Source organism: Salvelinus sp. IW2-2015, linkage group LG8 (genome assembly GCF_002910315.2).
Source record: "Salvelinus sp. IW2-2015 linkage group LG8, ASM291031v2, whole genome shotgun sequence".
Classification (NCBI taxonomy): Eukaryota; Metazoa; Chordata; class Actinopteri; order Salmoniformes; family Salmonidae; genus Salvelinus; species Salvelinus sp. IW2-2015.
This window is the reverse complement of record NC_036848.1, coordinates 23,547,857-23,562,038: the sequence shown is the minus strand read 5'-3', so window position 1 is coordinate 23,562,038 and position 14,182 is coordinate 23,547,857. Positions and strand designations below refer to the sequence as shown.

Sequence of the window (14,182 nt, the reverse complement as noted above, 5' to 3'; positions counted from 1 at the left end):
CGTGGCCCATTATATTAGGCTATCGGTATTACTGGGCTATACCAACCAATAAACTAGACATAGTTTGAAGCAGTGGTGTAAAAATACTTTAAAGTACCACTTAAGTAGTGTTTTTGGGTATCTGTACTTTACTTAACTATTTATATTTTTGACAACTTTTACTTTTAATCCACTACATTCCTAAAGAAAAGGTACTTTTACTCCATACATTTTCCCTGACACTCAAAAGTACTCTTTGCATTTTGAATGCTTAGCAGGACAGGAAAATGGTCAGATTCACGCACTTATCAAGAGAACATCCCTGGTCATCCCTACTGCCTCTGATCTGGCTGACTCACTAAACACACATCCTGCATTTGTAAAGGATGTCTAAGTGTTAGAGTTTGCCCCCTGGCTATCCGTAAATTTAAAAAACAAGAAAATCGTACCGTCTGGTTTGCTTAATATAAGGAATTTGAAATTATTTATTRTTTWATTTTTGATACTTAAGTATATTTAAAACCAAATACTTTTAGACTTTGACTCAAGTAATATTTTACTGGGTGACTTTTACTTTTACAGCCACCTCCACCTCTGTTCCTCATAATCTTGGAAGAGAGGAGCCAGCCCAGGTTAGCTTAGAATCCTACCCTCGCCGCAGGTTTTCTGTCCAAAAACATTCATTTAAAAAGCAACTGGTTCATAGGAAGGAAGTGGTTGGAATACTCTGTTACTGMAGATGCTATAATGGTTTTCTTGGTAGCCTATTGGTTTTCATACCTTATTCTATCGCTAGAGGACTCCTGATATTTCAGGAGTGATWAGTAGAATTTTTGTCTTCATCTGTTGTTGCCTAGTACAAGTCTTTTTGCTAGCTAGGGCCATCAGAGGCTGTATTGAAGCGGGAGTGGTTTCTCCTCTCCAAGACAATCAGCATTTAGTACYGGGAGGTGTGTTCTTCACCTTTGCATGGCAATTAAATTAGTATTAGTACTTCAGTCCCCCCTATTTTCTCAGTGGCAGCTGTGAGCGGCGGTCTTGTCAGAAAACTAAGACCGTCGCTGAAACAAAGAAGTTTCTGAGGGCAGTTGTTCTGCGGAGTTCTTCGACGAAAGGAAGGAGAGGAAGGCTCCACATCACTCTCTATTTTAGCTAGTTAGTATGAGTATTTTAGCTAGTTATTTTCAGATTATCTAATTTTGCAACAAAAAAATTACCCCCTTTTTCTCCCCAATTGGTAGTAGTTACTGTCTTGTCTCATCGCTGCAACTCCCGTACGGACTCGGGAGAGGCGAAGGTCGAGAGCCATGCGTTCCCCCGAAACGCAACTCAACCAATGTATATCCAACCCGGAAGCCAGCCGCACCAATGTGTCGGAGGAAACACTGTACACCTAGCGACCTGGTCAGCATGCACTGCGCCCGTCCCGCCACAGGAGTCGCTAGTGCGCGGTGAGACAAGGATATCCCTGCCGGCCAAACCCTCCCTCCCTTTTCTCTTTCTCCCTCTCTCACCTGTCAATCTCCTCATTTGAATTCCATGCTGTCACTGTCACTTGGCCACTCAAGCTTAACATTGTTGTCATCAATCGCCCACCAGGTGTCCTTAGAGAGTTCCACAATGAGCTTGACCCCTTGATTAGCTCAATTCCTGATGATGGCTCRCCGCTCTTCATACTTGCCGACTTCAACCTCCCGACGCCTGCCTTCGATTCCTTTCTTTCCAACTCTATCTTTCCCCTCCTTGCCTCTTTTCACCTCACCCTTTCCCAGTCCCCTCCCACTCACAAGGCAGGCAATACGCTTGACCTCATATTTACTAGAGGCTGTTCTCCTACTAATCTCACTGTAACCTCCCTCCAGGTCTCTGATCACTATTTTGTTTCCTTTTCTGTGTCGCTTTCCTCCAACCCTAGCCACTCAGCCCCTACCCAGATGGTCATGCACCGTTGCAATCTTTGCTCTTTATCTCCCACTACTCCTTCCTCTTATATCCTATCATCTCTCCCTTCTCTCCCTAAATCCTTTTCCTTCCTGTCTTCTGATTCTGCCTCTTCGACCCTACTCTCCCCCCTTTACGTATCCTATGACTCGCACTGTCCCCTTTCTTCCCGGCCGGCTCAGCCCTCCCCTCCTGCTCTGTGGCTGAGGGACTCATTGTGAGTTTACAGAACAGGGCTGCGGGCAGTTGAGTGAAAATGGAGGAAAACGAAACTCCCAGAGAACCTATCATCCCTTCACTCCTTCCTCTCTACCTTATCTTCCTCTGTATCCACTGCTAAAGCCACTTTCTATCACTCTAACCCTAGGAAACTATTTTCCACCTTCTCCTCCCTCCTCCCTCCACCTTCAACCCCTCCTCCGTTTATGCGGATGACTTTATCTASGACTTTGAAAAGAAGGTTGACAATATCCTCATTCACTCAGCCTATTGAGTCCACTTGTCCCACTCACACGGAACTCCCCGACGCCTTGACCTCTCTCCAGATGAAATCTTGCGACTAGTGACATCCGGCYGCCCGACAATCTGCCCGCTCGACCCCATTGCCTCCTCCCTTCTCCAGATCATCTCTGGAGACCTTGTCCCGTTCCTCACTTCCCTCATTAACTCGTCCTTGACCACTGGCGTCCCCTCTGACTTCAAAATTATCMGATTCACTCCCCTCCTCAAGAAACCAACTYGATTCCTCTGACGTCAGAAACTACAGACCGGTAACCCTTCTTTCTTTTCTTTTCAAAACCCTTGAGCGTGCTGTCTCTGACCAACTCTCTTGCTATATTTCTCAGAACGATTTTCTTGACCCTAACCAGTCAGGCTTCAAGTCAGGTCACTCAACCRAGCCTGCTCTTCTCTGTGTCACGGAGGCTATCYGCGCGGCCAAAGCTAACTCTCTCTCCTCTGTTCTCATCCTCCTAGATGTATCCGCTGCCTTCAACACTGTGAACCATCAGATCCTCCTCTCCACCCTCTCATGGCTGTACACTTGGATTGCATCCTACTTGGCAGGCCACTCCTACGAGATGACGTGGAGAGGATCTGTGTCTGCACCACGTACTGTCACTACTGCTGTCCCTGAGGGCTCGGTTCCAAGCCCTCTCCTCTCTAAGCCCTCTCCAAGTCACTCTGCTCCGTTATATCCTCACATGATCTCTCCTATCATTGCGATGCGGATGACACTCAACTACTTTTCTTCTTCCCCCGTTCTGACACCCAGGTGGCGACACGCATCTCTACGTGCCTGGCAGATATCTCAGCYTGAGTGTCGGCCCACCACCTCAAGCTCAACCTCGACAAGATGGAGCTCCTCTTCCTCCTTGGGAAGGCTTGCCCACTCCAAGACCTCTCCATCACGGTTGACAACTCCATGGCACCCCCCTCCCATAGTTCAAAGAACCTTGGCGTGACCCTGGACAACACCCTGCTGTTATMTGCAAACATCAAAGCAGTAACTCGCTCTTGCAAGTTCATTCTCTTYAACATCCATAGAGTACGACCCTACCATACACAGGAAGCGGCGCAGGTYCTAATCCAGGCACTTGTCATCCAGAACGCCACAGCCTGCCTGGTGTTCCACCTTTCCAAGTTCTCCCATGTTACCCCGCTCCTCCGCACACTGGCTTCCAGTGAAAGCTCGCAAGACCATGGTACTTGCCTAAGGAGCAACAAGAGGTACTGCYTCTCCCTACCTTCAGGCTTTGCTCCAACTCTAAACCCCAACCAGAGCACTCCATTCTGACACCTCTGGTATCTTGGCCCTCCCAACCCTACACCCGAAAAATCATAATCCTGAACTAACACTCGCACTTGACTCCCCCYCCCTTACTAGCTCTGACCTTACTGATCTCTACTTTATKGAGGAAAAATGTACCACTGTGACTGAGATATGTGGTTGTCCCACTTAGTTATCTTAACTTGAAACAGCGAATTCTGAGAGTGTGAATAATGCGACAAAGATGTGCTTTTAATACAATACGTAGGCTACACATACAAAGCAGAAATATGACTGTTTACAAATAATCTGCGGGACAACAAAAACWATTTTCATCCCAAAAATTGTATTTCTGACCGCCCGCTCCCAACCGCAGCATGAAATATTCCGAATGCGCTGCAATGATCTCTGTCCGGACCCGCATTCTCTCGATTACGAGGSAACTGTTTTAGCTGTGCCACCAATCAGTCATAGCGTTAAGGAAAAATACGAGTTGACATGACCACCATTGTCATCTATTTCTTGTTACGATGGATGTAGCTATGAATATAAACGATAATCCTCATAGCCTACATGTTTCATTTCTTCGTAAAAGCACATAGATGTGTATGAAACGGCAAGCAAAAACGTTGAAACTGGTCATGTGCCATGTGCCTTTTGAATTTTGTGTAACATCAGTCAGTAGTCTAGTCAAGGAAGCATCATGCAGATTATATTGGTACACTCCAAAGACCAATACCATCGCCAAATACCTTGAGTTGGTACCACCCAGCACATCTAGAAGGAAGTGTAGGTATTTCATACCGAACCCCTCCTTWWAGATGATGTCGAGGCTCTCTCTACATCACGATTTCAATGGTAGAGTTGAACCRCTAGGGGCAAAAAGAGGTCGATTTATTTAGTACTATAAAACCAACATACAATCACTTTTGCAACGAACTGTCAAAATGAAGACTAGAATTGACGTGTTTCACTATAACTAAGCCTAAAACATCTGTTTTTCGAATATTTTTCTTCTTCTTCGTGAAAGTTACTATTTAAAGGTGGTTTCAATGCTGTGAAAAACACTTGTACTGCACTAGAGTACAAACATCGATATTCCCAAAATGTAGCATGTATTTATTTATAGTAGGACTCTTATTTTTAGAAAAAATCATCCGGGATCGTGCTGCCAGCATAATATCCCGCTGCCAAGAGAACGGTAATGGAAACTGCATAGTACAACAGACATACACGAGAGAATGTTCCTACTTGTCCTCCGATATTTTTTTTGTAAGATAATYAATTGAAATATAAACTTTAAAAAAGGGTGGGGCATATCAGTATAAACTATGTTAAACTGATGAATTAATGTTTGCATAACTCAAAAATTCCATACATCCTAATAGGATCTCTCCCCTATTTTCCTTCATTTGAACCTTCTGGGTAGGCTGGAGCGGCTGGACCAGTAAAATACTTGTAATTTTTCTAAAATTGGTGGCATTTTCATARAAGCCAGTAGCCATTCCACCGAATGCTAAACTTTATACTAGGAGGATTATGACATATCAAGGGGGAAACAGATGAAAAAATAGTGAAAATATTTTATATCAGTGAAAAAATTGTTATAGGCACACAGAAAAAATGTAATAGATTGTAGTAGAGGTGAATGCAAATCTACTATTGTAGTGCCMTGATCATTGTCATGAAATTGTTATATTACCAGTCTTGTTGAAACGTTTTTGAAAATGTCTGACTGTAGCCAAACCATTTTGATTGATAGCCTTCGCCTGTTGTGATTGAGTTTATAGCGTTATGATCATAGGCCTAAACTATAATATAGCTTCTGATCCCAATTGCTGCTACTTCTTCAGATCAAGCGTGACATAAATATTGGTCACACGTATGTATGTTTGTCTGTTTCTGTTTTCATTTGGGAGGTAACTGTTACACAAAAGCCTTATTATTATCTCAAGCAGAGAGAAGAGGCATCGCATTATTCCACTTTTACAGCTCCCCTGTGCGACTGGCTCCCCCGTGCGCACGTAAACCAATGGGATGACGAGAGGCGCAGTTTAAAAAGGAAGCCGCGAAGACATTTCCGCTTATCCAAAACAAAACAAACGGGCAAGCCTAACGATACCGGACAAGAGAACGGTAAGCTGCACTCATATGACCACTAGCCAGCAAACGGCGAGTAATTGACACTAAGTTTGCACATTATTAGCAATGTAAATATCTTGCTATCGCTTTTGAATGACAAAAGCCATCCCTGCTARCTAGCAGCGGGATAACGTTACAAGCCTCCCTGGAGTAAAAAGGCTGCTAACTAGTCATGCCTTCCACCAACCAAACCGAAGATGATCGAACTTGGACGCTGTCCTCACTAACGTTACTCTCGGGTTGTCATAAACCTCAAGCGTATTTTGATTCCCTGATAGTTGATAATGACTAGCCTAGGTAGCAAATTWTCTGAAATGTCTGATTAGCTAGCTAACACGGTTTTACTAATTACCACTTGCCCAAACAGGAAATGGCTTCAATCATCTTCACTGAGAGAAATGCAACCCTCCATACACCTGCTCTGAAGATGCGCCAGCGGTTRCAATCTGTTCCAGGTACTCTGCCCTACTTACAATTGTCAATTATTTACCTTCGTTTACGTCTGCTTTGATAGAACTGTCTGTATGYTTCATAACCAAGGCTACATTGGGTGTTTTAACCATCATGAGAACAAATGCACTTCTGTTACCATCTGAGACAGTAAAATGTAAACGATTGTCCCTGATTGTTATCAATAGTGTATACTTTGCTCAACCTATTTACCACTTAAAATATATGCTTACAGAGAACCTCTTGAAGACCCCTGTGACTGGAAAGAAGTTTCATACTCCTTTACAGTCTGGTCGCAAGGCTTTGGGAGCAGTGAACAAGATAACATCAATGCCAGCTGTAAATGGACAAGAGAAGAACAAACTCCTTGAGACACAGGTCATAAGCTCACAATTTGACAAATWGTTTTTGCCAGGTGGTGTGCCTAGATCTGTATAGTAATCATGATTTTTCTCTCTTCAGGAAACAAAAGTTAAAACCCTCCCTCAGACCAAAGTAGAAGAATACCCAGATATTGAGAGGTTTATCCCCTATGACCCACTTGGTAAGTAAACTCTGGTGTTATACCCTTTGATATCCTGCCACCTTTCTGATAACTACCCACTAACTTTTTTAATTCTTTGTGGTTCTAGAGTTTGARAACTATGTCATCCCAGAGGATGTGGTTTGCCTGAGTCATCTTGTGCTGCCTGGACTGGTACGTCTCCCAGAAATGCAATATCTGCCTGAAGAGGACTTTGAAGTGCTTGAGACATACACATGTTTTTCTYCGTTGAAGAACCTACCTTGCTCAGGTTCGTTTCAGGATTTGGGGTTCAATTAAATAAATTGTCAGTTTGTCATTTCAGTTTCTTTTATTTTCCTCAGACAATTGTGCTACAGAATTGGATGCATTCCTTCAAACTATCAACAAGCTGACCATTGACCTGCCCCCAGAGATGGATGAATGCTGAGTCTATAGCTTTGTACAGTTTTTCACCTGTTCATCTTTTCTTATCAATAAAGTTTGTTTATGAAATCCTGAATAGTGTTACTGATTTTTAATTTCATGTGTTGCATTGGCTGCTGCAAATCTGACACTTGCAAGATCATGCGGAAGTCTGACAAGTATTTTGGTCAACATTGCGTACCTATTCAAGGCATATCATTTAGGATATGTGTGAGCAGTACTGTCAGGAATTCTTTACCTGGTCCAAGACTTGTCTGTGCTGCTGTTTTGCGAACTATGGTCATTGTGATGCCCCAATGACAATGAGTTGGCAAGACTGCAGGAACAGAACTGGGGCCAGCCTAAGGGATTTCATGTAGACTACACTATTAACAGGAGTTACTGTTAGGTGTGGACTATACCAAGTACATGATCTAGCATAACAATCTATGTAAAGCGTTGTACAAGATCTTCAGTTTCTTGGCAATTTGTCGCATGGAATAGTCTTAATTTCTCAGAACAAGAATACTGACGCATTTCAGAAGAAAGGTCTTCGTTTCTGGCCATGAGCCTGTAATCAAACCCACAAATGCTGACGCTCCAGACACGCAACTAGTCTAAAGGCCAGTTTAATTGCTTTAATCAGCACAAGGTTTCAGCTGTGTTAACGTAATTGCAAAAGGGTTCTCTGATGATCAATTAGCCTTTTAAAATGATAAACTTGGATTAATTAACACAACGTGCCATTGGAACACAGAGGTGATGGTTGATAATGGGCCTCTGTACAACGATCTAGATAATCCATTTAAAATCAGCTGTTTCCAGCAACAATAGTAATTTCCTACACTGTCTACTCAATTATGTATTTTTATAAACAAATGTGCTTTTTCAAAACCAAGAATTTAAGTGACCACAAACTTTTGAATGGTAGTGTATATTGTGCATATACATGGTACTTTAATATAAAGCAGTCACTACAATACCAAACACAAGCTATTTAATCCTAACCCTCAGCCCATCCCACCTATCACCATAGACCATCTTTTGGTTTCCATGTGCTAWGTATTTTTCAATTGTGCTGTGATATACAATTTTTTAACCTTACAATCATATAGTATCCCCAGATTGTGAGCTAAAGATAAACCTTTCCTACGAGTATGTTGACCGACTATGGCTTTCCAAATCGCCCAACACTGCTATTTGTAACCTTTATTTCAATCCTGAACCTGTGACCAGAAACAAGCTACATAGGGGCAATACCAGAATAAATGATCTATTGATTGTCTCTGCAGCAAAATCTACAGAGATGAGATTGTTGTATGCCCCATATATACAGTTGAAGTCAGAAGTTTACATACACCTTAGCCAAATACGTTTTTCACAATTCCTGACATTTAATCCTAGTAAATATTCCCTGTCTTAGGTCAGTTAGGATCACCACTTTATTTTAAGAATGTGAAATGTCAGAATAATAGAATGATTTATTTCAGCTTTTTTTCTTTCATCACATTCCCAGTGGGTCAGAAGTTTACATACACATATTTAGTAGCATTGCCTTTAAATTGTTTAACTTGAGTCAAACATTTTGGGTAGCCTTCCACAAGCTTCCCACAATAAATCGGGTGAATTTTGGCCCATTGCTCCAGACAGAGCTGGTGTAACTGAGTCAGGTTTGTAGGCCTCCTTGCTCGCACACGCTTTTTCAGTTCTGCCCATAAATGTTATATGGGATTGAGGTCAGGGCTTTGTGATGGCCACTCCAATACATGGACTTTGTTGTCCATAAGCCATTTTGCCACATCTTTGGAAGTATGCTTGGGGTCATTGTCCATTTGGAAGACCCATTTGCAACCAAGCTTTAACTTCCTGACTGATGTCTTGAGATGTTGCTTAAATATATCCACATAATTTTCCTCCCTCATGATGCCATCTATTTTGTGAAGTGCACCAGTCTCTCCTGCAGCAAAGCACCACCACAACATGATGCTGCCACCCCCGTGCTTCACGGTTGGGATGGTGTTCTTTGGCTTGCAAGCCTCCCCCTTTTTCCTCCAAACATAACGATGGTCATTATGGCCGAACAGTTCTATTTTTGTTTCATCAGACCAGAGGACATTTCTCCAAAAAGTATGATCTTTGTCCCCATGTACAGTTGCAAACCGTAGTCTGGCTTTTTTTATGGCCATTTTGGAGCAGTGTCTTCTTCCTTGCTGAGTGGCTTTTCAGGTTATGTCGATATAGGACTCGTTTTACTGTGGATATAGATACTTTTGTACCTGTTTCCTCTAGCATCTTCACAAGGTCCTTTGCTGTTGTTCTGGAATTGATTTGCACTTTTCGCACCAAAGACCATTCATCTCYAGGAGACAGAACGTGTCTCCTTCCTGAGCGGTATGACGGCTGCGTGGTCCCATGGTGTTTATAYTTGCGACCTATTGTTTGTACAGAKGAACGTGGTACCTTCAGGCATTTGGAAATTGCTCCCAAGGATGGACCAGACTTGTGGAGGTCTACAATAATTTTTCTGAGGTCTTGGCAGATTTTTTTTWATTTTCCCATGATGTCAAGCAAAGAGGCACTGCGTTTGAAGGTAGGCCTTGAAATACATCCACAGGTACACCTCCAATTGACTCAAATGATGTAAATTAGCCTATCAGAAACTTCTAAAGCCATGACATAATTTTCGGGGATTTTCCACGTTGTTTAAAGGCACAGTCAATTTAGTGTATGTACACTTCTGACCCACTGGAATTGTGATACAATGAATTATAAGTGAAATAATCTATAAACAATTGTTGGAAAAATGACTTGTGTCATGCACAAAGTAGATGTCCTAACCGACTTGCCAAAACTATAGTTTGTTAACAAGAAATGTGTGGAGTGGTTGAAAAACGAGTTATAATGACTCCAACCTAAGTTTATGTAAACTTCCTACTTCAACTGTAAGTCAAGCAACGTGTATAACAGTACCATCAGTAAAACGACAGCATACAACTCTGCGACACATTTCCAACCCTTACAGGGTGGATGTGCATTGGAGTTTGGATCTGAACCAACTAATAATAATGGATAAGAGACCTACCTGTACGGCTAACTATGCTTCSGCACGAAGATCAAGGTAGCAGAGCCAGCCAGAGGTGTGAGACCAGCAGTAACGCATCGCAGAGGCTGTACGTGGAGCACTCGAGAGAGACTCGCTCGCCATGCGTAACACTTGAAAGACTTACTATTGAACAACTCGTCCGGTGGATTTATGTTCTGTTGTCAAGATGTTCCAATGCGTATTTAAGGGAAGTTGATGGGATGTTTGGGCTCTGGACCCCATGCAGCACGCACGGATGGTGTCTGTTGTAGATGGAAACTATGAAATAATTTGAAGGGCAACGCCGCAGAGGAGATGGAGCGTCTTAGCACTTGGGACGATGCGCACGGTAGGGTGCGTCTGCAAAACACAAATAACAACATTGCGTGCAGTGCCACGCTAGTACCCAAGTCAGAATTAAGTGATGAGAGACGATCCARTCTACTTTGATCGGACTCTGAGGAATGGCAGATGGCGCGGGTCATCTAAAAAGTAATTGTTTTAGACTTTTCATTAAATAAAACTTTTATTGAAGGCATGCACAAGTGTGCTCCTTRATCAACAGGGTTTCTACACCAAAAATGAGTTATGCAGATTTTGTATAAGCTTTCGCGAAACCCTAATTTTGACACTTTCTGCAGGTCGTGTAAGCAAGTGCTACAGAAYTATAGAGACGTTAGATAAGGCCCGAGGCGGTGTGGTATATGTCCAATATATTATGKCTAAGGGCTGTTGTAAATCAGGACACAAAGAGGAGCGCCTGGATACAGCCCTTAGCCATAGTATACTGTCAATACACTGTATACCATMAAATCCAGAGGAGCTCTATTTCTACTATAAACTGGTTAACAATGTAATTAGACAACTAGTCATTAAAAAAATATGTTCTGATATAACACAGCTTTCAGGCTCGAACTAACCAGTTTTTAATTAAAACACACAAACCGTCATGAAAAAGGCACAATGCCTCTTCCCCCAGGAGGCTGAAAAGATTTGGAATGGGCCCTCAAAGTTCTACAGCTGCACCACTGAGAGCATCTTGACTATCGCCAATTGATATGGCACCTCCTTGGCATCCTACCGCAAGGCACTCAAGTATAGTGCATGCGGCCCAGTACATTACTGGGGCCAAGCTGTCACAGGCAGTGTCAGAGGAAGGACCTAAAAATAGTCAGACTTCACCTACCCATGTCAGACTGTACTGATGCACCAAATCTGGACCCAAACAACTTCTACTCAAGCCATAAGACCGCTAAATAGTTAACCAATTAGCTACCAGAACCACTTGCACAAACTTTTGACAAATCATACACTGCTCATCTATTCTGTTTAGTCACTTTACACCCACCTAAAATGTACACAGCTACCTCAAWTACCTTGTATTCCCACAAATCGACYYAGTACCCTGAGTATCCAGCGAAGGTGTCGTTACTCATTGTGTATTTATGCCTTGCGTTATTTCTCTGCATTGTTAGGAAGGRCCCATAAATATTTCACCATTAGTCTATACCGGCTTACAGATCATGCAACAAATGACATTTGATGATGCATACAAAATGAACAATTGCTCTAAAGGTGGTATGGTCATTTGGTAGGATTATAAAAAAACAGAACACCAATCTTCACCTCTATCACACKTTGGTTCCTTAGGATTGAACATTAACACGTCGGCCCATTCCCAATTGGACTTTAGATTGGGCTTCCAATATCGTTTCCAGGAAGTCTGAGTCACTGATCAACGCATCATTTGTCTCACTAGTGCAGAAAAGTATTGCACCATTTCCTCCCCCTCCACTCCCACTGGTGGAGCAGAGTAAGGGGACCATYCAACCCTCTCACAAGGTCATACATCTTTTACCAGCTTACATTTAGGTTTATGCCAWGTAAAAATACTAAAGTAAATCTGAATCCTCAACTAATTACACTGACAGGGTGACTAGTTAGTAATTTTGTCAATTCCCAGTGACCCTTACTTGAGTGTGATGCCTTCCCATAATCAAATGTAGAATGTTGCGCTGTCAACCCTGTCATTAAGTAGGCAACACCAGTATGATACATGGCTGGCAAACTTTGGGGATAAGAGACACTTACTTGCACTGGAAGCATTTAAAAAGCATTTCCAGAGTAAAGGACGAATTGAGTTTAGACAAACCCAACCACATCTCGCAAATCTTTTATTGTTAAACACGCGCATAACCAGAGTATTTGTACAAAAAGACTGCCGTTCAAGATAGCGTTGCTTCCTCTCCAGGTTCTAGCAGGTGGTGGCCTTGGCAGGTGAAGATGCTGGAGATCTGAAGACCTGTATATTTACAAGCCCAGCTTCGTCCTCCTCCAGTGTCTCCTCTTGGAGTTGTACCTGGAACACAGTGAAACCAGGAATAACTCAGACTGATAATACAACACAAGCAATCTCCGTGKTGGCATTAGATTGAAATCCATTCAAGGGCCATAGTACACCGTTTGTATTTAGGCTTGTTTAGTTGTAAACACCATATTGTTTCTTTACAATTTGTCTGAGCAGATGCATAAATCCAATTAAAGTCATTTCACAAGACCAGAGAATACTGACAAATTGCATTTGACTGGTAAAACATATCAACCAAATGCTGTTTATTCCATATGCTCAAAAGCAAAGAAATGAGGCACAGCAGGAATAAGCCCCAAAATGGCCAAAAGACCTTCAAACATACTATTTGATAGGAACATCATTACCTCAGTCAGTGCGCTAGATTAACCACTGGCGCTAGATTTCCCACTGGCTGCACTGTTGCTACCAACTTTCAGTTGATGACACCAGCACGTGATTTGGGCACACCAATTATGGGGCAATAAAGACTTGACCAGTGTCCCATAATGTACCTGCATTCCATGGAACCAGGCTAATAATGACTAGACATCTTTTAATGCCTTTGCAGGGCTTGCAAACATGCCTTTGCAGGGCTTGACTTTTAAAAGTTACATTTGCCAGTGGCAACACCGGGCCAGTACCAACTGAAAGCTACTGGCGCCAAATGAAAAGAACACTGGCCTGGGAAAGCGGCCGATAATTTAAAATTCTCTTTATACTTGCGGGCAGAGCAAGTAACATAACAACCTACCCTCCATACACATTCTAACAATCTCTAAAAAGGGTGTTATTGCTAGTGATTTTGAACAGTCAATCTAGTTGTAAGGCCCTATTAATATATAAAAATGTATTCAGGTTTTATATTTTGGTAAATTCTGTTTAGGTTCCTTTTCAAAAGTTGCAAAACTACAAAAATGTGATGCTCAAAGTCCACAACGCTTAAACCACATCAGAAGAGCACTTTTGAGGTCTGAACAAAATATTAAAGGAGAGTAGTTGCCCTCTCCAACTACCYACCTCTTGCCCATATTGTTTTTAGTAACTTTTTTGCACATCTATCACTCCAGTGTTAATTTCCTAAATTGTAATTACTTCGCTACTATGGTCCATTTATTGCCTTAACTCCTTACTCCATTTGCACACACTGTATACAGATTTTCTACATTTACATTTAAGTCATTTAGCAGACGCTCTTATCCAGAGCGACTTACAAATTTTTCTATCGTGTTATTGACTGTTCGTTTGTTTATCCCATGTGTAACTCTGTCGTTGTCGTCGCACTGTTTTGCTTTATCTTGGCCAGGTCGCAGTTGTAAATGATAAYGTGTTCTCAACTGGCCCACCTGGTTAAATAAAGGTGAGAAAAATTGTGAGCCTAGCAAGAGATCGTTGTGTTTGGCTAGTAGTGTTTTTGTACTGTACAATGTCAGCTACATGTGATGGCAGAGTTAGCGAAACAATTGTCCAGCGATTGAAACAAATCATGATATCATTCTGACAGGTAGGCTTACTTTGCAGTCAATTTAAATTGGTTAGTTTTTT

At 42.2% G+C, this 14,182-nt stretch overlaps 2 protein-coding genes and 1 pseudogene across 2 annotated transcripts in view; 2 read left to right on the top strand and 1 right to left on the bottom strand.

Annotated features, from left to right (window-relative positions):
- Window positions 1–1,508: 1,508 nt before the first annotated feature.
- LOC139028139 (uncharacterized) lies at window positions 1,509–3,635 on the top strand (annotated as a pseudogene).
- Window positions 3,636–5,727: 2,092 nt separating this feature from the next.
- Window positions 5,728–7,305, top strand: pttg1 (PTTG1 regulator of sister chromatid separation, securin). The gene is made up of 6 exons (XM_023991921.2): window positions 5,728–5,824; window positions 6,198–6,285; window positions 6,516–6,658; window positions 6,743–6,824; window positions 6,913–7,074; window positions 7,148–7,305. Exons 2-6 carry the CDS (start codon window positions 6,201–6,203, stop codon window positions 7,231–7,233), a joined length of 558 nt encoding a protein of 185 aa, XP_023847689.1. The 5' UTR covers window positions 5,728–5,824; window positions 6,198–6,200; the 3' UTR covers window positions 7,234–7,305.
- Window positions 7,306–12,451: 5,146 nt separating this feature from the next.
- LOC111967625 (large ribosomal subunit protein eL39) overlaps window positions 12,452–14,182 on the bottom strand; it is a 2,835-nt gene continuing 1,104 nt past the window's right edge. The window contains exon 3 of the mRNA XM_023992797.2: window positions 12,452–12,649. Coding sequence (XP_023848565.1) covers window positions 12,601–12,649 — 49 coding nt within the window. The 3' untranslated portion in view covers window positions 12,452–12,600. The remainder of the gene's footprint in view (window positions 12,650–14,182) is intronic.